Consider the following 23,905-nt stretch of genomic DNA (forward strand, 5'->3'; position numbering starts at 1 on the left):
CCCACTATCATCAAGAACAAGCCCCACCATGCCAAATTCAGAATCTATAGTTAAATATATTTTGCTGCATTTTTCAGATAAATCATATAAAAGTAATGCTCGTGAGGGAATCAGTAACGAGACTGTCGACCTCATTATCATTGTAGGCGACGCCGTTTAGAACTGGTATAAAAGGAGTGGATCCAGTTCCAAACCGAAAATTTGATTCAAAACTTAACCAAATTTTAATTTGATCAAACCAAACCAACACATCTGAGAAACTACAAAGTACAAACTTTAATTAATACCTACAAGAGATATCAACTTCATCCGGAGATGACAAGATTTACTTTAACCTCAGATCTTGAACATTGAAGTTAAAACTGTCATTTCTTTTCCTAGCATTAGACAAACCGAAACAGAAGATCGAAACTAAAACACCGAAGGTCCGAAGCCTGGGATCAGCTCCAAAAACCACAAAAAAAGAGATACCCAAGCCAACCATAACTGGTCTTTTGATTGCAGAACCACACGTTACTCCTATCCTCTTAAGCTACCTCCTTTTTACACGCAACAGATAACTAAGTCACCTCCTGGGGGGTCTTTTCCTTGAAGAAGGTCTTGCCAGTAGTAGCTTCTTCAGGCCATTTGATTTGAGACACAATAGCATCTCTCGCGAGCTTGAAGACAAACTTAACATCGTTTCTTGCCAAAAGTGATGGTTGACAGTATGAGAATTTCTGTTTGGAGAAGAGCCACTTGGTTTACAAGTGTCGCAACAACGCTGTGCCTTGGTTCCACCTTACGTGTCACCTATATTACAACAGAGCCAAAACATGATCATCCATATCAAAGCCTAATAATTTCAATCCTGCAACTTTGAAGTTCAAATAATTTTGTATCCCAAATGTTCAGGTACAAGAATGCAGAGCTTTAGTTGTTGTTATGTATTGTAAACAAGCTACATAATGTAGTAAGGAATTCATAAACGCACTAAGTATCACAAACAAACAAACAACAACAAAAACAGGCCTTAAGTATCACAAACAAACAAACAACAAAGAGGGAACAACACTGTAGAACACAAACTTAGCAACTAAAAGGAGTAAATAAAGCTTTGAATTTCAAGAAACACTACGCTCACAAGTCACAATCAAACACAAAAATTCAATCTTTAGTAAAAAAGTTCAAGTCTTTGAGTAGAGATGACTCACGTATTGGAAGACCTTGAAATCGTCAATGAAAAACGTAACCCTTCCCAATTCAAAGGTCAAAGCTTCATCCAACCCATGAACAAGCGCCTCCAATTCCGCAATTTCAGTGCTTTTAGACTCCTCAGTTCCCAAAACCTTCTTCACCTCCCAAATCAAGTTACCAGTCGAATCACAAAGCGCCACACCAACACCACCAACCGTAACCCTCGTATCTCCAATCATCTCTTCACTCACCAAACCTTTACAATAAACCTTAAAGATCTCACCCCTAATCGCAGAAGAGGAAGAAGAAGAAGCCCCAGCACCGAGAGCGTACGGCTTCGCGTAGTTATCACCATGGTTACTCCAATCTCCTTCAGGGATACTCATAAGCTCTTCAGCAAACCTCTTATCATGAATCCGACGGTCGAGATCAACCTTGAGCCTCTTCATCTCATGTTCACCAAACTCACGGTCCCTCCTCTCCTGCTCGGCTCTTTCAATGTCCTGTAGGATGAGCGCAGTGAAGTCGAATTCTTCATCATCGCCTCCGGTGAAATCGACTTCGTCGGAAGAAGAATAATCCGGGACGGAGGAAGTGTGGGCTGCTCTAGAAACGGCTAGGGCTTCTTGCATTTGGAGATTAAAAGCCAAATCTTGGTCGCGATCTAGGGTTTTAGCCGCCATGATTTCTTCCCTCTGTTCCTCGAGTATCAACGAGACTTCGTCTTCTTCTTCAATCCTCGCCGCCATTAGGGTTTTCAGTAGAGACTAGAGAGACTAGAGAAGAGAAGAAGCAAGTGCGGTTACCTTGGTTAAGAAGGTAATACGAAGCGTTCTGAGAAAGACTTGACCTGTGACTTTGTTCTTCTTTCGTTTATTACTTTTTGTCTTCTTTTTTCTTTGCGTATTATTTTAAAGATTATAACATATAAAATTGGATTTTTTGGTAAAGATTCTTGATTTTGTAAGTCAAATTTTAAGAATATGCTATTTTTGATAATTTTTTTTCTAAATTTACTATTTTGAAGATTTAAAATTGTCCATATTTATGATTTTTGATGTGCTAAAATACATACTTTATAATAAATATTAAACCCTAAAAATAAATGGAACTGACTAAACCCAAACATAACTGTTCAAACAGAGGGTTAACTGTATTTTTTTTAATCTAGGAATGGTATATCTATAATATTTTAGATAAAATGGCAAAGTCCATATAAGCAAAGTGACAAATTCATCATTTTTTATATTTTATTTTAATCTGTGGATTTTTGTGTTTTTGTTGAGTTTACAAAAGAAAGACCGAATATTGATGATACAATATTAATAATGAAAATAAACTAATAATAATTATAAAAAATCCAAAAGAATCTCCTACCAAAAAAAAAAAAAACAATCCAAAAAATTAACAAAGAAAAAACCAAGGAAGGGAAAAGTAGACATTTCAAAACACCTAAATAATCTATGTGTTTGACCAAAAAAAAAAAAAAAAAAAAATTCTATGTGTTAGTGATAAACAGAAGGGTAAATTGCAAAAACAATTACTAGGAAAACGTAACAAAAACAGCCAATCAATATCAAATCCAATTGGCGATGATGAGAGCAACCTCCAGGTTTCCATTGAGCCCCACATGTGAAGCAAAACGAATAGCCACACCTAAACACACATCAACCAAAGAACATTACATTAGTTGAAAAACATAATAGTAGCTATAGAATGTGAATCTGTTAGATGATGTTAGATAATGTACCTGCAAGTTATGTCACGGCGTTTTTCCGATAGTTCGATCGTGTGTTGGCAACTTCTACATTGTCGCAAGACTATTGTACGAGGCTTTGGAACCGATCTCTTGTATTCATCGCAAGACAAGTTACTATGCCATGGGACTTTGCAGTAGATGCAAAAGGCTTTACGGCATTTAAAGCAACATCTCCTAACCCCCTCTTCTTCCGTGGATTCAAAGAGCTTAGTTCTCGACATCCAAGCCGAGCAACTTGTACTTGGGTGTGAAGATGAAGACTTCGAGCACCAAGCTAGTATTTGAATGTCTAAGCAATATGTCCGTTGGAAGCTAACCATGGTGAAGTAAATCAAACCCAGGTTAAGCTTACTTCTTTGGGACCACATTCATGGGGAACCGACGAAAAAGAATTTGCAGTGGTTCAGCCATAAGGACAGTTTGTCTGTATGTGCCCAGAAGTGATTTGGACATCTTGGCTTTGACTTCGACAAAGCGTGTTTCAAGACTGCAACCGACAATACGGATTGCAAGGAAAGCGACTTGTCTTAACACAAGGAAGCCCTAGCTTATATGGTTATAAATAGAGGCTTACATAGAGAGAGAGTTAGAGTGTGTTAGAGAGAACATTCGAGATTGTAAGAAGGAGAGAAAAACGTGTGAACTTTTTTTTTGGTCCTTTTGAGGGAGAGTTCTACAGAGTGAGTCTAAGTACTAGTGAAGGGTATTAGGCGGTCACTTGTAAACTCTATCTTGCAAAACACAATCTCAGACTTTAGTGGATTCCGAGCTGTGACTCGGCCCAGACGTAGCTGCCCTTTTGGGAGTGAACTGGGTTACCAAACACGCTTGTGTTCTCTCGGTTACCTTTTTTTTCTGCAACTCATCCTCTTTCTCTCTCTGTTCTTCCTCTGCATCAAACATTGATTCCTCTGTTCTGAAGTTCCGCTAGAACAGAGCAAGTTTCCTCTTTTGTCTTGGTTTGTTTGGTCTTCTCCCAAGGAAAGTCGACGCCTTTGGGGTTAAGGAGTCTCAACAAATTGGTATCAGAGCCGTGGTTCCCTGTTTTGTGGTTCTGAAGAGTTACTCAACACTGAACCATGTCTGGGGTGAGAATCGAGGTTGAAAAGTTTGATGGTCGTGGAGACTACACGATGTGGAAAGAAAAGCTTTTGGCTCACCTGGATATGCTGGGTTTGAGTGCTGCCCTCAAAGAATCTGAGACAGCTGGTGAGGAGGGTAAAGACTCGAAAGAGTCAACCGAGGATGACAAAGAAGAACGTGAGAAAGGTGAAGCATTCGAAGAGAAGAAAAGAAAAGCTAGAAGCACCATTGTGCTAAGTGTTACGGATAGGGTTTTGAGGAAGATCAAGAAGGAAACATCTGCTGCAGCGATGTTGAACGTGTTGGACAAGCTGTACATGTCCAAAGCTCTCCCAAACCGGATCTATCTGAAGCAGAAGCTCTACGGCTTCAAGATGTCTGAAAATCTGTCTATTGAGGGTAACATAGATGAGTTCCTTCACATAGTTGCAGATCTAGATAACCTTAATGTAGTTATCTCTGATGAGGATCAAGCTATACTATTGCTTATGTCACTACCTAGACCTTTCGACCAGTTAAAAGATACTTTGAAATATAGCTCTGGTAAGTCTATATTGTCTCTAGATGAGGTCACTGCTGCCATTTACTCTAAGGAATTAGAATTTGGGTCGGTAAAGAAAAGTATCAAAGGTCAGGTTGAAGGGTTGTATGTCAAGGATAAGGCTGAGAATAGAGGTAGAAGTGAACAGAAAGAAAAGGGTAAAGGGAACAGGTCTAGGTCCAAGTCCAAGTCTAAACGAGGGTGTTGGATCTGCGGTGAAGATGGCCACTTCAAGGCATCCTGTCCCAACAAGAATAAGACTCAGTTCAAGCAGAATCAGGGAAACAACAAGGGTGAAACATCAGAGGGACAAGGGAACTTTGTTGAAGCAACTGGTCTTTATGTGTCAGAGGCTCTGTCCTCAACTGACATCCATCTAGAGGATGAATGGATAATGGACACTGGTTGCAGCTATCACATGACTCATAAGAGGAAATGGTTTGATGAGCTCGACGAGAATGCTGGAGGTTCTGTCCGGATGGGTAACAAAACAACTTCAAAAGTCAGAGGAGTCGGGACTATCAAGATTAAGAGTGACACTGGTCCCATGGTAACTCTCTCGAACGTGAGATTCATTCCTGACATGGATAGAAATCTCCTATCACTGGGAACTTTCGAGAAAGCTGGTTACAAGTTTGAATCAGAGAATGGGAAACTGAAAATTAAATCTGGCAGTCAAGTCTTACTTGAAGGAAGACGATATGACACGCTGTACCTGCTCCATGGAAAACCTGCAACTGACGAATCACTTGTTGCGGTGAAAGCAGCTGATGATACAATCCTCTGGCATAGAAGGTTGTGTCATATGAGTCAGAAGAACATGAACATTTTGGTGAGAAAAGGTTTTCTAGACAAGAAGAAAGTGTCAGTCCTAGATACATGTGAAGATTGTATCTACGGGAAAGCTAAGAAGGTGGGGTTCAACTTGGCTCAACACGACACAAAGGAGAGACTTGAATACGTTCACTCTGACTTGTGGGGAGCACCGTCAGTACCGTTGTCGTTGGGAAGCTGTCAATATTTTATCTCATTCATTGACGATCACACAAGAAAGGTCTGGGTTTACTTTCTGAAGACCAAAGACGAGGCTTTTGAAAAGTTTGTTAGCTGGGTTAGTCTAGTAGAAAATCAGAGTGGAAACAAGGTGAAGACTCTGAGGACTGACAACGGCTTGGAGTTCTGCAACAGATTGTTTGATGGGTTCTGCGAAGAAAAGGGAATTCAAAGACATCGAACGTGTGCGTATACACCGCAACAAAACGGTGTTGCAGAACGCATGAACAGAACGATCATGGAAAAAGTTAGAAGCATGCTCAGTGATTCAGGATTGCCAAAAAGATTTTGGGCTGAAGCAACACACACTGCAGTGCTTCTCATCAACAAGACTCCTTGTTCAGCACTTAACTTTGAGTTTCCAGACAAGAAGTGGTCAGGGAAAGCTCCTATCTACAGCTACTTGAGAAGGTATGGGTGTGTCACGTTTGTTCATACTGATGATGGCAAGCTAAGTCCTAGAGCTAAGAAGGGAGTTCTTGTTGGTTATCCTAGTGGAGTTAAGGGTTACAAAGTGTGGCTTATGGATGAGGGTAAATGCGTGATAAGCAGAAATGTTATTTTTCAAGAAAACGCAGTTTACAAGGACCTGTTGCAGAAGAAAGAGCAAGAACTCGGTGGGGAAGATCAGCAACCTGAATCTTACCTTGACTTGGATCTCGAAGCAGATAGTGATATCAGCTCAGGTGGAGACCATTTTTCTGTACAGAACACTACTGCATCCAGAAGCCCTGCAACACTTACTCCACTTCAAAGGGCAAGAAATAACATTATCGAGACTGAAGTACATCAATCTCCATTAAGTTATCATCTTGCTCGAGACAGAGAAAGAAGGGTGGTTCGAGCACCAAGAAGGTACGATGACGAAGATTACTTTGCTGAAGCTCTCTACACAACAGAGGATGGAGATGCAGTAGAACCTGCAGGTTACAGCGATGCAAAACGAGATATTAATTGGGATCAGTGGAAGCTAGCTATGACAGAGGAGATTGATTCTCAGGTTAAAAACGATACCTGGACGGTTGTTACCAGACCAAAGGACCAGAGAATCATTGGCAGCCGATGGATATACAAGTATAAGCTAGGTATCCCTGGGGTTGAAGAACCAAGGTTCAAAGCTAGGCTCGTCGCCAAAGGATATGCTCAAAGAGAAGGAGTAGACTACCATGAGATCTTTTCTCCAGTGGTAAAACATGTTTCTATCAGGGTTTTACTCTCGATAGTGGTTCAAGAAGATCTTGAATTGGAGCAGTTGGACGTTAAAACGACATTCCTCCATGGGGAACTAAAAGAAAAGATCTACATGACACCTCCAGAAGGTTTTGAATCTATGTTTAAAGAGGATGAGGTGTGTCTCCTGAATAAATCGCTGTATGGACTGAAACAGTCACCAAGGCAATGGAACGAGAAGTTTGACAACTACATGGGTGAGATTGGCTTTGAAAGAAGCCACTATGACAGTTGTGCTTACATCAAGTCATTGTCCGATGGGTCTATGGTGTATCTACTATTGTATGTCGATGACATGCTTGTAGCGGCAAAGAGCAAGGAAACTATAGCCGCATTAAAAGAGGAGCTTAGCAAGAAGTTCGATATGAAGGATCTGGGAGTTGCTCAAAAGATCTTGGGTATCGATATCATCAGAGATCGCAGTGCAGGTACTCTTTGGATGTCTCAAGAAAGCTATTTAAGCAAGATCCTTAAGACATTCAACATGTCTGAAGCAAAGCCTGCAGAAACTCCACTGGGAGCTCAGTTGAAGTTGCGTTCTGCTACAAAGGAGAAATTGGAACGAGATGAAGAGTATATGAAGTCAGTACCTTACTGCAGTGCCGTTGGTAGTATCATGTATGCTATGATCGGCACTCATCCTGATTTAGCCTATCCAATAGGCATTGTGAGCAGATACATGAGCCAACCTATAAAGGATCATTGGCTTGGAGTCAAGTGGGTTCTAAAGTACATCAAGGGGACTTTGAACACGAAGCTGTGTTACAAGAAGAAGAATTCAGAGTTCATGATTGAAGGATACTGTGATGCTGACTATGGCTCCGATCCTGACAGAAGAAGATCTATCACAGGCTTGGTGTTTACGCTAGGAGGTAACACCATAAGTTGGAAGTCCGGTCAGCAGAGAGTTGTATCTCTCTCCACAACCGAGTCTGAGTACATGGCATTAACAGAAGCTGTAAAGGAAGCTGTTTGGCTAAGAGGGTTACTGAAAGATCTCGGTTACGAACAGAAGAGTGTGGAGATATTCTGTGATTCGCAGAGTGCCATTTCACTCTCGAAGAACAATGTGCATCATGAAAGAACTAAGCACATTGACATAAGGTACCACTACATTCGTGAGATCATTGAAGATGGAGTGGTGGAGGTGACCAAGATATCCACTGAAATCAATCCTGCGGATATCTTCACCAAGATCGTACCTGTGTGCAAGTTTAAAGCTGCTTTGAACTTGCTGCAGGTCAAGTCTGAGTAATAAACTCAGGGAAGCCGAGTCAGGAATCCGGGAAACTAAAGTCAGGTTTTACTAATCTCTCCCTACCGTTGTGTGTTGTTGTTTGATTGGCTTGATCCTCATGTCTTCAGGTGGAGATTTGTGAAGATGAAGACTTCGAGCACCAAGCTAGTATTTGAATGTCTAAGCAATATGTCCGTTGGAAGCTAACCATGGTGAAGTAAATCAAACCCAGGTTAAGCTTACTTCTTTGGGACCACATTCATGGGGAACCGACGAAAAAGAATTTGCAGTGGTTCAGCCATAAGGACAGTTTGTCTGTATGTGCCCAGAAGTGATTTGGACATCTTGGCTTTGACTTCGACAAAGCGTGTTTCAAGACTGCAACCGACAATACGGATTGCAAGGAAAGCGACTTGTCTTAACACAAGGAAGCCCTAGCTTATATGGTTATAAATAGAGGCTTACATAGAGAGAGAGTTAGAGTGTGTTAGAGAGAACATTCGAGATTGTAAGAAAGAGAGAAAAACGTGTGAACTTTTTTTTTGGTCCTTTTGAGGGAGAGTTCTACAGAGTGAGTCTAAGTACTAGTGAAGGGTATTAGGCGGTCACTTGTAAACTCTATCTTGCAAAACACAATCTCAGACTTTAGTGGATTCCGAGCTGTGACTCGGCCCAGACGTAGCTGCCCTTTTGGGAGTGAACTGGGTTACCAAACACGCTTGTGTTCTCTCGGTTACCTTTTTTTTCTGCAACTCATCCTCTTTCTCTCTCTGTTCTTCCTCTGCATCAAACATTGATTCCTCTGTTCTGAAGTTCCGCTAGAACAGAGCAAGTTTCCTCTTTTGTCTTGGTTTGTTTGGTCTTCTCCCAAGGAAAGTCGACGCCTTTGGGGTTAAGGAGTCTCAACATTGGGCAATGAAACCTGTCCCATTCAGGAACCGAGTCCTGTTTGATCCTTCGTTCCCACATCTTTTGTACTTTAGATGTCAAAAGATGAGCACAGCTTGTAAGATCTAGGTTCGATATGCATCCATAACGAGGACATCTCGGTACACTTCTTCCGTCTTGTAGTCTCACTTCTATATGTTCTTTCATGCAATTCACGCAGAACTGATGACGGCATAATCCAGAAGAAAGCATCAGCTCATGTTTGATACCATCATCGTCGAAACAGCTACCGCAAGTCTTCTTATGAGACGGAGGCATACGTAATTTTATTGAGTCCATTGCAAACTTGACTTGATTTTGGTCAGTCACAAGAACAGCGATGCTAGATGGCAATTGTTGTCTGATGCGTTGCACATCATCCATGATCAAGGCGATGTTCTCTTGCTCTGGCGCGGATCTCTCCATGATCTAAAAAAATCAAAAAGGAAATTAAAAAAGGGTAAACGTCAGTTACGAGATTGAAGCAAAAAGAGACATGGTGAACCGTAACAGCAAAGAAAAACTTACCAAGTCAAAAACCCTATAATCATCGCAGTAGATTGTGATATGATTGATCCCCAAACTCGCAGCTTCCGTTAGTCCTCGCTTCAATGCTATAAGCTCAGCCTCCAAAACTGTGATGAAAGAGTCATCAAGTGATCTCTTCATCTGAAACAAGAGACTATCATCCTCTTCTCCCCAAATTGCAACCCCAAACCCCGTTGTCTCCTTCCACATCAAACCCTTGAAGTAAAGGCTGTAGGAGTCATCATCATTGAAGTCGTCCGGTGAGGGTTTTCCGGCGGGTTTCGGGGCATCTTCTCGAGCTATAGTGCCTTCTTTCTTCATGTATCTCTTGTGCATACTTTCAGAATTTTTTTTTCCTTTAGGAATTAGGGTTCTTTAGATTTTATGACGAGTAGTTGACATAATAAACCTAAACGCAAAAGGATATTAACCCTAAATTTTAAGACTAAAAGAAAATTATGTATAAGAATAAGAAAGGAAAAAAAAAATCTAAGAAGATAAAAAATTAAAATAAAAAAAAACGACTCGGAGAGTAGTGAGATGGTTAATTTATTTCCATGTTGTATCCAAAATAAATATGGAGAATTGCGTTCTCAAAATTAGGAATTAAATTTCTCAGGTTTAATTTCTCTTATTTTTCCAATTAATTAAATAAAAATATTTAAAGTACGATAATCTTATAAATATATCATTATCCTAAATAATATAAATCCGAAATTAGGTAGTAGTGTAAAAAGGAAAGCACATGCTAGAACAGTAAAAGGGTATATTGAATCTAATATTTTGAATGATTTGAGTTTGATGATTGCATGATAGTTGTTATATTTATTGTAAAATTCTTTTGTTCCTACTTAGAGATTAAAAATTATGTAGTTTTAAGTAGAAAATCATCTAAAATTCTTAGAAAAAAATTAAATAACATAGGAGGTATATTTTCAAATCACTAATTCAATAAAATTTAATCATATGTTATTCAATCGTAGATTTTAAAAAGTCTATTAAAATTCACTATTATTGAACTGATGATTTAAAAATCTAATTTAAAATCACTGTTATTCAAAACAGTTCGTGGATTTAATATTTTTTCCATTGAGCCTACTTCAAACTCAAACTCAGCATATTTTATCCAATATGTAGGAGAGAGAGGGAAATCAGTAAGAAAAAGATCATAAACTTTCCTTATTTGATATATGTTGCCTCTACTCTCTTTCTCTCTAATGAGACACACCCAAGCATTGGCCAAAAACACCTCACTATGATATGCACCAACAAAAATTACCAAATTCTCTCATTTGAGACGAACTACACTTTACCATTTCCCATAGTCGTTCTTCTTGGGGTGAGAGACGGTAACCTAGTACATCCAGTACACTCTATATGGTGTTCTAGTTCACCATGGTGAAGACGTCAATTGTGGTCACTACACCTTCTTTGTTTGCAGTTCAAGTGCAAAATGGTATTGGCTTAATGACGACAAGGTAAGCATCAGTGGTCTATGTTCTCTGCTCTAATAACACCAACGAATAGTTTATTGGCTTTGATTATGTATATGAAGAAAGCCTTATTATTAGTACTTATCTGATTCAATGACTGAATTTCTTCAAAGCCAAAACCAGAGATTAGCATTTCATAATTACCATAGGCACATTTGTGTACCTACCTATCCTAGATAATAAAATAATCAACAATGAGTATTGATCTTCTCCCATTGGAAAAAGAGTTAGAATATTAAGTGTTCTAAGTGTTTATAGGATATTATACATATATCCACAAACATATATATATATATATATATATATATATATATATAACAATGTTAAATTAGTGATAACAATATAGTTTAAGTAATTTTAAAATTGGAGAAAATGTCAAAATAAAACATCAATTTTCAAATTTGGAACGGAAACAATACGAACTTTCGAAATGTCATTTAAATCTCAAAATACTTGCTGATTTTTCAATAAAATAAATAAGGAGTGTTATTGGTTTATTAAATTGTATATCCAAAAATAAGAACACGTAAATTATGAAATAACATGTTTTCTCATTGGATATGAATCATCATATTTTCACTTTCAAATCCAATGAAAACATATCATAGATTTTGAAATTTAAAAACAAATCACTAAACAAATTAACATAAGATTTTAACTAGTATTTATAAATTATATAACCAATCTATATAGTATTTTGAACTATACATTCATTACACAAGATCCTTTTCTATTGGAGATACAATTACAATAAGTTGGATTATATACATTCATTACACAAATTCATTTTTCATTGTAGATACAATTACGGTAAGTTGGATTCTCCGTTTTTTTTTTTGTTTTTTTTGAATTTCTCACTTGCTCCATCTATATTAACAAATTCACTCATCTTCTTCTCTTCAATCTCATACTAATTCAAGATATTGCAAATAGCAAATAACAAATTCTTGGAAATCTTCTTTTCTTGAATCTAATACTAATATGTGAATTTTTTTCTTTTTAGCGAATGTAGCCAAGACCATGTATAAGTTGCATATGGATAAGGACTATTAAGAATACCATCATCATTTGGTAATATGGCCTGATACACATTATACTTTCCCTCACACAGATTCCTCATGGCAACATCAAAGTCCGAGTCCGTTCTGATTAGCAGAATGTTGGGAGGAAGACTTCCGTCAATGGCTCGACCCAACATCTCTTCAATCAAGAGGGATAACTAAATCTGCTTTACTTCCGAAGATGTCATCAGCATTTGGTCCTTCAAGAAACTATTTGTTTTAAAGATCGCAAACAAACATTTTTTACAACTGCCAATAATGACAACCATGATGTCCACTACATCTTCGATCACCTCCATTGCATATGTGTTGCACATGTGAGGAGGCTCTTTAACAATATTAAAAAAAAATTACAGAAATATTAAGAAGTAGATGTGAGGGTTTTGGAGACATTCATGCCAAAAGTGTTAGACTATATTTTTAAAAATAATAGATGATTTATAGATTTCTTCATTATTTTAGGTAATTTTATTGATTGAGATATGATAAAATCTTTGAATATCTTTCTATTACTCTAATTGTTATTAATTCTCATTAATTGATTAATATTTTCTTTTATATATTAGAAAAATGAGATTTTGAGATTATAATCTTATTATATAAAGTTGGGTTTTGAAAGTTAGTCATTACCATGATTTTGACACGTGTCAAATTACTAATATGAGATTTTGACATGTGTAAAAGTTAATATTTAATATAAGATTTAAGATTACGACAAAAAACAGAAAATTTGTTTTAAACTATATTAATAATTTAAAAAGATAATTATAAAAAATTACCCAAATCAAGCAGTTTTTTAAAATAACTATAAGGAGAATATATATATATATATATAATTCATAAAATTCGAAATTATAAAATTATTTACTTATTTTAATTTGAAGTTATTAATTCTACAAAAAAAACATACAAAAGGGATTAAGGAAAATATACAGAAAATTATTAATTATAAAAAAATATAAATATTCACTTCTATATAAACATAGATCATCTCATATTATTCATCTAACAAAATAATTTATTCAAAAATATTGTTTTCAAATTTGTTCTATTGGTCAAACCTTTTTGATGGGAAGATAAATTTTCCTTATTTTTTTAAACCAAAATATACTTCTACTTACAGTTTGGAATAGGTAATATTAGTATGTTGACCAAAAAAAAATGTAACATTAATATATGAATCTTCTTTTTCTAATACTATATTTTAAAATTTATTGTAGCAGTTTTATATTATTTTGTTTAATTTATATTTTCATCTTTGAATTATTTGAGATTCATATATTAATGTGCTTATAATTTTCTATTATTTTATTAATTATATCAAATTATTTTTTTTCTAATTTTTTCAACCTTGATTGGTTGGTCATAGATTTTTTTTTGTGCAAACATAATTGTTACGATTCGTTCAATTTCAAAAGGAGATAAAAAGGAGAGATAAAATAGGCTAATTAAGCACAAGCCTACAAATAACATAGATATATTGGAAAAACATAAATTATTGTTGATAGATCCATAGGAGCTTGGAGACAGAGGCTAAATCATAATGTTTCAAATAAACTTCCATGAATACATTGGGAATTTTAACATTAGTTACTATCAAAAAAATTTGTGACGAGCCTACCAAAAAAAAAAAAGATTTTGTGACGTTGGAAAAGGGTATTTAGTTTCATTGATTGCTGGAGCAAGCCACTTTGAAATAGCTAAAAGACGTGAACATGTTCTCTCTACACAGGAGGAAGGTAGAGCCGAGGTTCTCTCTATGGTGGACGAGGTTGGATGCAAGGTTATCTACCCAAGAGAGGAAGGAATGAGAGGTTGGATGCAAGGTTATCTTCCCAAGGGAGGAAGGCGGAACGAAGGTTCTCTCCATGGTGGAGGAGGTTGGACGCAAGATTCTCTTCATAAGGGAGGAAGGCAGAACCGAGATTCTCTCTATGGTTAGTCATACACTATTGTGATGTAAGTTATTTTTTATTCAAAATGTTTTGAGCCAACAATTTTAGTGATAAAAGAAACTATACAAAAGTGAAAGTAAAGAGACATATAATAGTTGGCTTAATTTGTTCATATTGACATTTTCTAGGTAGTGGTAAATAATATATTTGTAACATAGAGTATACCTAGGTGTAAAAAATACACTTTTAATGGTAACATACATAAAAATTTTGTATATAGATATAAATCAGTGTATTATAGCAAAAAAATAATAAAAAAATAATGTACAATAAATTTTTTATTAAATTTAATTTTATTTACAAAACTTTAAACTCGCACATCGGACGGGTCCTTATCTAATAATAATAAACCTCGCTAACTCTCATTAATAGTTTTTTTCGTTTTTTTATTGTAGATTATTTTTATATTGTTATATTTATTTAGAATATTAAAGATATTTATATAACAAAAACAAATTTTGGCAAACAATCTTATAATTTTGGCATGTTCTAATTTGTAAAAGCAATCATTGAATGTAATTAGATTCATAATTTTGGCATATTCTAATTTGTAAAAAAAAATGACGTTTTGCGCAAACACTCAATTAATAATACCCACGTTTTTGAGGATATTTCCAACGATGCGTTTTACAGTAATTGAATTGCACCGCGCCGTTTAGAGTAGATGCAAGAACCGGACACTGTCAAATTCGAATTTCCGGTAAAACAGCAATTTTGAAACCAAACCGGATTTGAAAGAGCAAAAAAAAAAAAAAGCTTGATGTCCGGACCGGAGGAGGAAAGAGACCGTTGTAGTCTTTGTAGACGACCGTTCATCGAGGAGATGGTGAAACACAGAAGTTCATCTCGTTCGATAGTCTCATCTTTTTCTTCAACTAGACTTTTCTCTATAAAAGCTATATATTTCTCTCTACTTGATCTTCATCTTTGCTTTTACCATCTGGGTTCTTGTCTTCAGCTCCACAAACATACAAACCGACGATGAACAACATCAATTCAGAATCATTGTCTTTCTCGTGGGCTTTGAATTTGAATGAAGAAATAAAGAGTCTTGATTTGGTTTTTTGAGCTTTCAGAATTTGCAGAAATCGAATGAAAATACTCAACTTTGGGATCCTCCTTTCAGCTTTGGTTTGCATCCATGTGTCAAACCTACTCCTAAATACAAAGGTATACATGAATTGGGAATTTTTTGGTTCGATTTGATTTGATTTCAGATTCCGTTCTTTGTGTTGTTGTTCTTTTGCAGAATTTTCAGAATCAGATCATTATATAACAGTGAGAAGTAATTAATGGTGGACTAAATGAACTGCGCACTGGTGTAAGTAGCAATAAAACCAGAAACTATTTTAAGCTGATGATGTTTTCATGTTTACTTGTGTTAGTAGAAATGAATGATTGTGCCAAATCTCAGCTGATTCTATAAGCATACTATATATATATATTGTACAGATAGCAGATATAGTGGCTGTTGCCCACATCATGAATGCCACTTTAGTCATTCCTGAGCTAGATAAGCGTTTGTTTTGGCAAGATTCAAGGTATTTATTATTTTTTTTCTGTTTCTGTTTCTGGCTCTAAGTTACTAGTTATGAGATTGTACTGTATTGCTAACTTACACCTTCACTATTCCTCAGTGTCTTTTCAGATATTTTTGACGAGGAACATTTCATCAAATCCCTGAGAAGAGATGTGAAGGTTATTAAGAAGCTTCCAAAGGAAGTGGAATCTCTACCTAGAACTCAAGTGAAGAGCATAAATGAAAATGTTTTTGAACCAAAATTTTATATATTATGTGGGGGCTGAGGCTAATGCCTTTTTTTATTACACTATACTATAGGCGCGGCCCTTTTTCGTAACATATTTTATGTTCGATTCTTTTAATAAAAAAAATTTCTTCAGTTGTATCTCTTTACAAAGTTGCCAATGTAAAGCTGTGTTTATTCAAATGCTGAATATATATTTGTGTTTATTTAAATGCTCAAGATCCATCGACCATGCAAAAAAGAACATATATTTTAAAGCTGTAGCATATTCATTTTTTCGTCCAAAAAATATCCGTTTATATCGTATTTTAAAATATAACAGATATATATTTATTTAGAAAATTGCTTTCTAAAATCTAGTATTTTTCTAAATAATTAAATTACATAATATTACAACCCTTGAAATTTTTTTTTAAACCCACCTATAAAAAGCATGTAAATTATCTAGAACAAATGATCTTGTATTAATAGTTTAGGGAAAACAACATCCACTATATAAGATCAATGAAGATTAATAACAAGCTGCGTCAAATACCCAAAAGATGGTATGACGTGAACCTTTAAAATGTAAAAAATAAAAATGAAACTAGCTCGTTGTCCGAAATGATGCAACATGATACATATAATTCTTCTTTAATATGAAAAGAAAAATGGAAAGTTGCTCGTTGACATTCCATAAACGTTCTCGCACGTCTCTCACACTAGTATCGTGTAGACATGCTTCCACGATTTAGTTGGAAAGAGTCCAGAAGGACAGGGAAAAAAGAATAGTTCAGCTGCATTTTGCTATAAAAACCCATGCGCCTATTCATTACAACACAAACCAAAACAAGAGAAACTAACCAACATAGGCGTTGGTAAAGAAAACTATAATCACAATGCGATCTTCTTCTAAGATGGGGCCTTCAGCCCATCTCATTTGCGCTCTAGGAGTTATCATCATGGCAACAATGGTTGCTGCATATGAGCCATACACGTATAGTTCTCCACCACCACCGTATTCTTCCCCATCTCCTAAGGTAGAATACGAGTCTTCCCCACCACCATATGTTTCTCTACCACCACTACCATATATCTCTCCATCGCCTAAAGTTGAATACAAATCGCCTCCTCCACCATATGTCGACAGTTCTCCACCACCACCACCATACTACTCACCATCCCCCAAGGTTGAGTACAAGTCTCCTCCCCCACCATATGTTTATAGCTCTCCACCACCACCATATTATTCACCATCTCCTAAGGTGGACTACAAATCTCCTCCCCCACCATATGTTTACAGTTCTCCACCACCACCATACTACTCACCCTCTCCTAAGGTAGACTATAAGTCTCCCCCACCACCGTATGTTTACAGTTCCCCACCACCACCTTACTACTCGCCTTCCCCTAAAGTTGAGTACAAATCTCCTCCCCCACCATATGTTTACAGTTCCCCACCACCACCATACTACTCACCATCTCCTAAGGTAAACTACAAATCTCCTCCACCACCGTATGTTTATAGTTCTCCACCACCACCATACTATTCACCAGCCCCTAAGGTAGACTACAAGTCTCCACCACCACCATATGTATACAATTCCCCACCACCACCTTACTACTCGCCTTCCCCTAAAGTTGAGTACAAATCTCCTCCCCCACCATATGTTTACAGTTCCCCACCACCACCACACTACTCACCAAGCCCTAAGGTAGTATACAAGTCTCCACCACCACCATATGTCTACAGTTCTCCACCACCACCGTACTACTCCCCATCACCTAAGGTTGTATACAAATCTCCTCCACCACCGTATGTTTACAGTTCTCCACCACCACCATACTACTCACCAAGCCCTAAGGTAGACTACAAGTCTCCACCACCACCATATGTCTACAGTTCTCCACCACCACCATACTACTCCCCATCCCCTAAGGTTGTATACAAATCTCCTCCACCACCGTATGTTTACAGTTCTCCACCACCACCATACTACTCCCCATCCCCTAAAGTAGACTACAAGTCTCCACCACCACCATATGTTTACAGTTCTCCACCACCACCATACTACTCGCCTTCTCCTAAGGTGTACTACAAGTCTCCACCACCACCATATGTCTACAGTTCTCCACCACCACCATACTACTCCCCATCCCCTAAGGTTGTAGACTACAAGTCTCCACCACCACCATATGTTTACAGTTCTCCACCACCACCATACTACTCGCCTTCTCCTAAGGTGTACTACAAGTCTCCACCACCACCATATGTCTACAGTTCTCCACCACCACCATACTACTCCCCATCCCCTAAGGTTGTAGACTACAAGTCTCCACCACCACCATATGTTTACAGTTCTCCACCACCACCATACTACTCGCCTTCTCCTAAGGTGTACTACAAGTCTCCACCACCACCATATGTCTACAGTTCTCCACCACCACCATACTACTCCCCATCCCCTAAGGTTGTATACAAATCTTCTCCACCACCGTATGTTTACAGTTCCCCACCACCACCATACTACTCACCAGCCCCAAAGGTAAACTACAAATCTCCACCACCACCATATGTTTACAGTTCTCCACCACCACCATACTACTCGCCTTCTCCCAAGGTGTACTACAAGTCTCCACCACCACCATACGTCTACAGTTCCCCACCACCACCATACTACTCACCAGCCCCTAAAGTAGAATACAAGTCTCCACCACCACCATACTACTCGCCTTCTCCTAAGGTGTACTACAAGTCTCCACCACATCCTCATGTATGTGTTTGTCCACCACCTCCTCCATGTTATTCTCCATCCCCTAAGGTTGTGTACAAGTCTCCTCCACCACCATATGTCTACAGTTCTCCACCACCACCATACTACTCCCCATCCCCTAAGGTTGTATACAAATCTCCTCCACCACCATATGTTTACAGTTCTCCACCACCACCATACTACTCACCAGCCCCTAAGGTAGTATACAAGTCTCCTCCACCACCATATGTTTACAGTTCTCCACCACCACCATACTACTCCCCATCCCCTAAGGTTGTATACAAATCTCCTCCACCACCATATGTTTACAGCTCCCCACCACCACCATACTATTCTCCATCCCCTAAGGTAGACTACAAGTCTCCACCACCCCCATATGTCTACAGCTCCCCACCACCACCGTACTACTCACCTTCTCCTAAGGTGGACTACAAATCTCCTCCACCACCATATGTCTACAGTTCCCCACCACCGCCACCTTATTACTCCCCCTCACCAAAGGTTGACTATAAATCCCCACCTCCTCCATCGTATTCACCTTCTCCAAAAACTGAGTATTAAACCTCATGATCCTCATCTTCATATTACTATTATTAAAACAATAAATGCCATTCTAAACTAAGCTACTGAATTTTATTTTATTTCTTCTTTCCTTTTGTTCTTGGTGCTACTTGTATCTTTTAAGTTTCTTTGGATTTGGATTAAAATTTGGCTACAAAACCTTCATATGGTTTCATGTTTTTTCTTCAATATGTGTAAAGATTGCTTGAAATCTGTATGAAGAATTCCTTCGCGAATTTGAATTTGTAGTGTGTATTCTTGACTTTATAACTTCGGATAATAATTTATCGATTCGATCCTCTTGTATGGAATGCATACCTCATTTGAATGGATAAAATGGAAAGTTGAATTTCTTTAATGTTGGAAGCGTTACCCCCAAATTATAGAACTCGAGGCATAATACTAATTAGAAAATCTAAAGTCAACTAGATAAATGAGAAATGTAGATATAATCGAAAACATCAAGAATTAAGGAGTGCACCCAAGTCCAACATCATCTTCAATTACCTTTTCAGTTTTATAAATGTGGAGTGCTTATCTTTTTCAATGCCTCATTCTCCAGGTTACAAAATACGTAATCTTAACAGATTCTCTTTAACCATCTGCTTCATACCATTCCGTTGGTACGTATTTAAACCAAAAGGTTTGTTTTTTGCTGTTTAAAAATGTGGTCAAGTTGGTTTTTCAGATATGCATAGGCTCATATATATATATATATATATTTTTATTTGTCTATTCTCATGCTTTTTGATTAGAAAACTAATTGTATTATAGAAAAGTCTCTATTTTCATTTTTTTTTTGTAAAAGATGGTTCTAAACTAAGAATATTGTGATTTAAAAAAATATAATAATTAAAAAAATATTGTGATTATTTTTATAATCATAATAATTAAAAAAATATTGTGATTATAGATAATACCTGCAAGTTACAGTGTTGCGTTCTTCGGATAGTAATAGTATGATCCTGTGTTGGCAACTTCTACATTGTCGCGACCCTGTTGTACTAAGCTTTGAAACCGACCTCTTGAATTCGTCGCACGACAAGTTACTATGCCATGGGACTTTGCAGTTGATGCAAAAGGGTGTACAGCATATAAAGCAACATCTCCTAACTCCCTCTTCTTCGGTGGACTCAAAGAGCTTAGTTTTCGACATCAAAGCCGAGCAGCTTGGATTTGGGCAATGAAATATGTCGCATTCAGGAACCGGGTCATGTCGTTCCCACAGCTTTTGTAATTTAGGTGTCAAAAGATGTGCACAGCTTCTACGATCCAGGTTCGATTTGCAGCCATACTCAGGACATTTTGGTACAATTTTGCCATCTAGTAGTCCCTCTTCTATATGTCTTTTCAGGCATTTCTCGCAGGATCTATGATTACAGAATGCAACGGAAAGCATCTCTGCTGCTTCGATATCAGATTCCAAACAGATACGGGAAGTCTTGTTTTGAGCAAGAGACATAGCTTGAGTCCCACTTACAAGAACAGGGATGCTAGATGTCATGTCTGATGTGTTGAACATCATTCATTAGCAAGGCAATGTTCTCTTGCTTAGGCGTGGATCTTTCCATGAGCTTAAACATTCAAAGGGAAAAAGAAAACATCAATCACAAGATTGAAGATAAGACATGGAAAAAAAAAACAGAAACTTACAAACTCAAAAACCCGGTAATCACGGCAGCAAATTGAGATATGATTGATCCCCAAATTCACAGCTTCGGTTAGACATCGCTTCAATGCTATGAGCTCAGCCTCCAAAACTGTAATGAAAGAGTCATCAAGTGATTTCTTCATGTGAAACAAGCGACAACCATCTTCTTCTCTCCAAATTGCAACCCCAAACCCCGTGGTCTCCCCCGATATTAAACCCTTGAAATGAAGGCTGTAGGAGTCAGAACTTAAATCTCCCGGTGAGAGTTTTGCGCCATCTTCTCGTGCTAGATTGCCTTCTTTCTTCATGGATTTATTGTGCATACTTTCAAATTAGGATTCTTTAGATTTTACAAGAGGTGGCTTCGTGTGAGGATATAACAGAATTGTTGGAAAGTAACAAAAGTCTCTTTATATATGTAGGGATCGAACACTTAAACGCAAAAGGATATTAAGTTATAATCATGAAAATAAAGGACGTGTCCGGCAAGTAATTAAAAGCTTCTCATCCTCAAGATCAAGAATTAAATTCTCAAGTTTCTCTTATATATTTTAAAAATAATTAAATAACTTTTTTAATGACGATAATCTTTAAAATTACCTCATTATCCTTATTAATAAGAAAGAAATCAAATTCCCTAATAAATCATAAGAAATATCAGAAATTTTCCAAAACTTTTCTTAATAAATGCTTCATTAGCTTAGGCCGTAGCACATGCTACATATATATAAGATCCATGTTTTTTTTAAAATTCAAAAAGAACAACCTTTGAAAAAAAGGTACTACTGAAGTTATGTAGTTTAGTACTATTTACTTCATTTGTCTCTCTCTCTATCTAACTTGGAATCACATAAAGGACAAATCATAAAGGAAAGACGGAGCGATTGGGCTTATTCGAAGCTTGTGGTGGTGCTTGACATCGTTTGGAACCTGGCTTTTGTTTTGGTTACCACAGCTGTTTTGGTTATGAGCATCCGATTATACCGCTTAGATTTTGTTTATGAGCTTGTATGTTTTCTTTTTACTACAGGTATGGATCTAATATAGTTTCAATTTCACCTACTTGTTTGGAACGTGTCATAAATTGTTCGACATGCATGTTTGGCTTACATATGATCTGTATGTTTTCACTCCTCTGCAGAAAAAGGGTCATCAGATTCTACAAAACAATTGGGAATGGCTCAAGCACGAGCTGCTAAATTAGAGAAGCAGGTGAGACTCTTTTTTCGTCTCAGCTTTTGCTAGACTTTGTTTAAAGTTGAGTTTAAAATATCTCCATGCTCTAAGCCTCGTCATTTATGCTATGTTTATGTTTACCAATGCAGTTTCCATTCTTAACTATATTAGATCTCCTGATGACATATCCTTGCATTAACGGTTTTGACCATCCTACAAATATAATCCTTGATGAATCTCATGAACGGGTGTTTTCCACAAAGGTTAGCTTCTGGTTTCTATTTCTAGTTTCTGCAAGCATTGGCCAGTTTTTTTTTTTATTATAAACTTGTTTGGGGGGCTTTAGCCAAAAATATTTTTAGGACCAAGTACACCACGAACTTGGCTGCTCTAGTCACTTGTGTGTCCGACCGCTGGCCAGACAGGTTGGTTGGATTCATTGCTCGATACCTTTTCCAAGCTACGATTCATACTCTCTGGAGAGAACGTAATTCTCGAAAACATGGGGAGATTCCAAAGTCAGCAGGTACTCTAATATCTTGGTTCGATAAACAAGTCCGGAATCAGCTCCTCGCTATCTCTGGTCTGGGGGATAGGCGCTATGAGGACGGTCTCCAAGTTTGGTTTGCTTCTAGAGATCTAGGCTGAACTGATGATTTTACTCTTCTTTTCAGTTTTGTAATTGTTCTTAGCTAAAAAATTTCAGCTACCAGTTGCACTAGTTGTACAAACCCTATTTTTTCTTTAAATTTAATTTAATATTTTATTCAAAAAATAAAAATAAAAGGGATCCTCCACATCTATCTCTACTGCTTTTCTTCCACATATGACATTTGTTTTAGTTGTTTTCTTAGCTTTGTCTGGTTATTTCCGGTTCCTCCTCTCATCGAGTGCAAAACTTTTAATTATTTAATCAATTTCAATTTGCCCCGAAAACAAAAAAAATTAACTCTTTGGTTTTGTGAGCAATCAAGACTGACGAAGTAATTAAGAGTGTTTTATATCTGAAAATTTGGCTCTTTGGTTTTTAACTAGTAACATCTCTTACTTGTTCCATTTCCGGTGAACAACAACGACAATATTAGCTAGGGTTGCAGAAGAAGATATGTTGAAGATGACTACAAAATTACAATAATATATTTCATTAAAACGGATTTATGTACGTACACTAATCTCAAGAACGTTATGTACGTACACCAAACTACAACATACATTAAACAAAAGAACGTTATGTACATACACCCAAACTGCAACATGCATAGCTTATATTTTTGACACCTCTATAACTATGTTCAACGGTGGGTTTGACACTTCTATAACTATGCTCAACGGTGGGTTTATTTGTAATTGTGAGAATATGGTGAGAGAATGTGATATTGCACCTTTTAGTTATACATATCTTTATGTGTGATTGTTTCACTTATCTCCCTAATTAGTCCCAAACAAGATTGAATGATAGAGTTCGCTTTATGATGATTGCTATCACGTTTCTCACATAACTATTTGCTTTGAATGTTACATTAAAATAACTTGTGTACGTACATGTTTTGAATGTTTTGTTTGTAAACAATTTGTGTGTTCATATGTACGTATGCGTTCATATGTACGTACACATTTATATGTACGTACACGTTCGATTTTAGGTTTAATGAACCCAAAATTACAAGAATATTCTCGTCTTCTACCTCTAACATACGACTGAAAACCCTAATTTCTCCTGCCTCACTTTATTTTTTCACGACTTATGTCTATTTTTTTTTGTTTCACTTGTGGGGTTTTTACTCAACTATTATAGATTTTCAACTCAACATCTGATTTCTAACTTAAAAACCTATAAAAAGTGAGTTATATAGATCTCCCTATAAGTCTATCGCAACTCTATACTGTCTTTGCTTGCTCAAACAAATTCGTATTATTCTGGTAAGACTTACAGCTGTCACAAATGCCTACTTAAT

General features: G+C 37.0%; 2 protein-coding genes and 2 pseudogenes across 3 annotated transcripts; 1 reads left to right on the top strand and 3 right to left on the bottom strand.

The window, feature by feature from the left end:
* Nucleotides 1-316: 316 nt before the first annotated feature.
* Nucleotides 317-2,034, bottom strand: LOC147945879 (uncharacterized; annotated as a pseudogene). Its single transcript, XR_015596790.1, has 2 exons — nt 1,194-2,034; nt 317-792 (listed from the first exon to the last, which is right to left on the bottom strand). The product of XR_015596790.1 is annotated as an uncharacterized LOC147945879 (transcript).
* Nucleotides 2,035-2,681: 647 nt separating this feature from the next.
* Nucleotides 2,682-12,461, bottom strand: LOC147945880 (E3 ubiquitin-protein ligase RSL1-like). The gene is made up of 5 exons (XM_087509397.1): nt 12,137-12,461; nt 9,535-9,859; nt 8,987-9,435; nt 2,927-3,175; nt 2,682-2,832 (listed from the first exon to the last, which is right to left on the bottom strand). Exons 1-5 carry the CDS (start codon nt 12,223-12,225, stop codon nt 2,682-2,684), a joined length of 1,263 nt encoding a protein of 420 aa, XP_087365523.1. The 5' UTR covers nt 12,226-12,461.
* Nucleotides 12,462-16,631: 4,170 nt separating this feature from the next.
* On the top strand, nt 16,632-19,481 carry LOC104780378 (uncharacterized). The gene has a single exon (XM_087510250.1). It carries the CDS (start codon nt 16,688-16,690, stop codon nt 19,121-19,123), a length of 2,436 nt encoding a protein of 811 aa, XP_087366376.1. The 5' UTR covers nt 16,632-16,687; the 3' UTR covers nt 19,124-19,481.
* A 549-nt stretch (nt 19,482-20,030) lies between these two features.
* Nucleotides 20,031-21,097, bottom strand: LOC104783794 (E3 ubiquitin-protein ligase RSL1 pseudogene; annotated as a pseudogene).
* Between the last annotated feature and the right edge of the window lie 2,808 nt (nt 21,098-23,905).

Source organism: Camelina sativa, chromosome 4, assembly GCF_030686135.1.
Source record: "Camelina sativa cultivar CO46 ecotype springtype chromosome 4, ASM3068613v1".
NCBI classification, from domain to species: Eukaryota; Viridiplantae; Streptophyta; class Magnoliopsida; order Brassicales; family Brassicaceae; genus Camelina; species Camelina sativa.

Bases quoted from the DNA above. Each gene is read 5' to 3' on its own strand.
- LOC147945880 (XM_087509397.1), bottom strand. From the start codon at position 12,225: ATGTTGGGTCGAGCCATTGACGGAAGTCTTCCTCCCAACATTCTGCTA. The intron at 9,860-12,136 runs GTGTGAGGGAAA...TATGCACAAGAG, and splicing joins GATGTTGCCATGAGGAATCT to ATACATGAAGAAAGAAGGCA. The intron at 9,436-9,534 runs GTAAGTTTTTCT...TGATTTTTTTAG, and splicing joins ATTATAGGGTTTTTGACTTG to ATCATGGAGAGATCCGCGCC.
- LOC104780378 (XM_087510250.1), top strand. From the start codon at position 16,688: ATGCGATCTTCTTCTAAGATGGGGCCTTCAGCCCATCTCATTTGCGCT.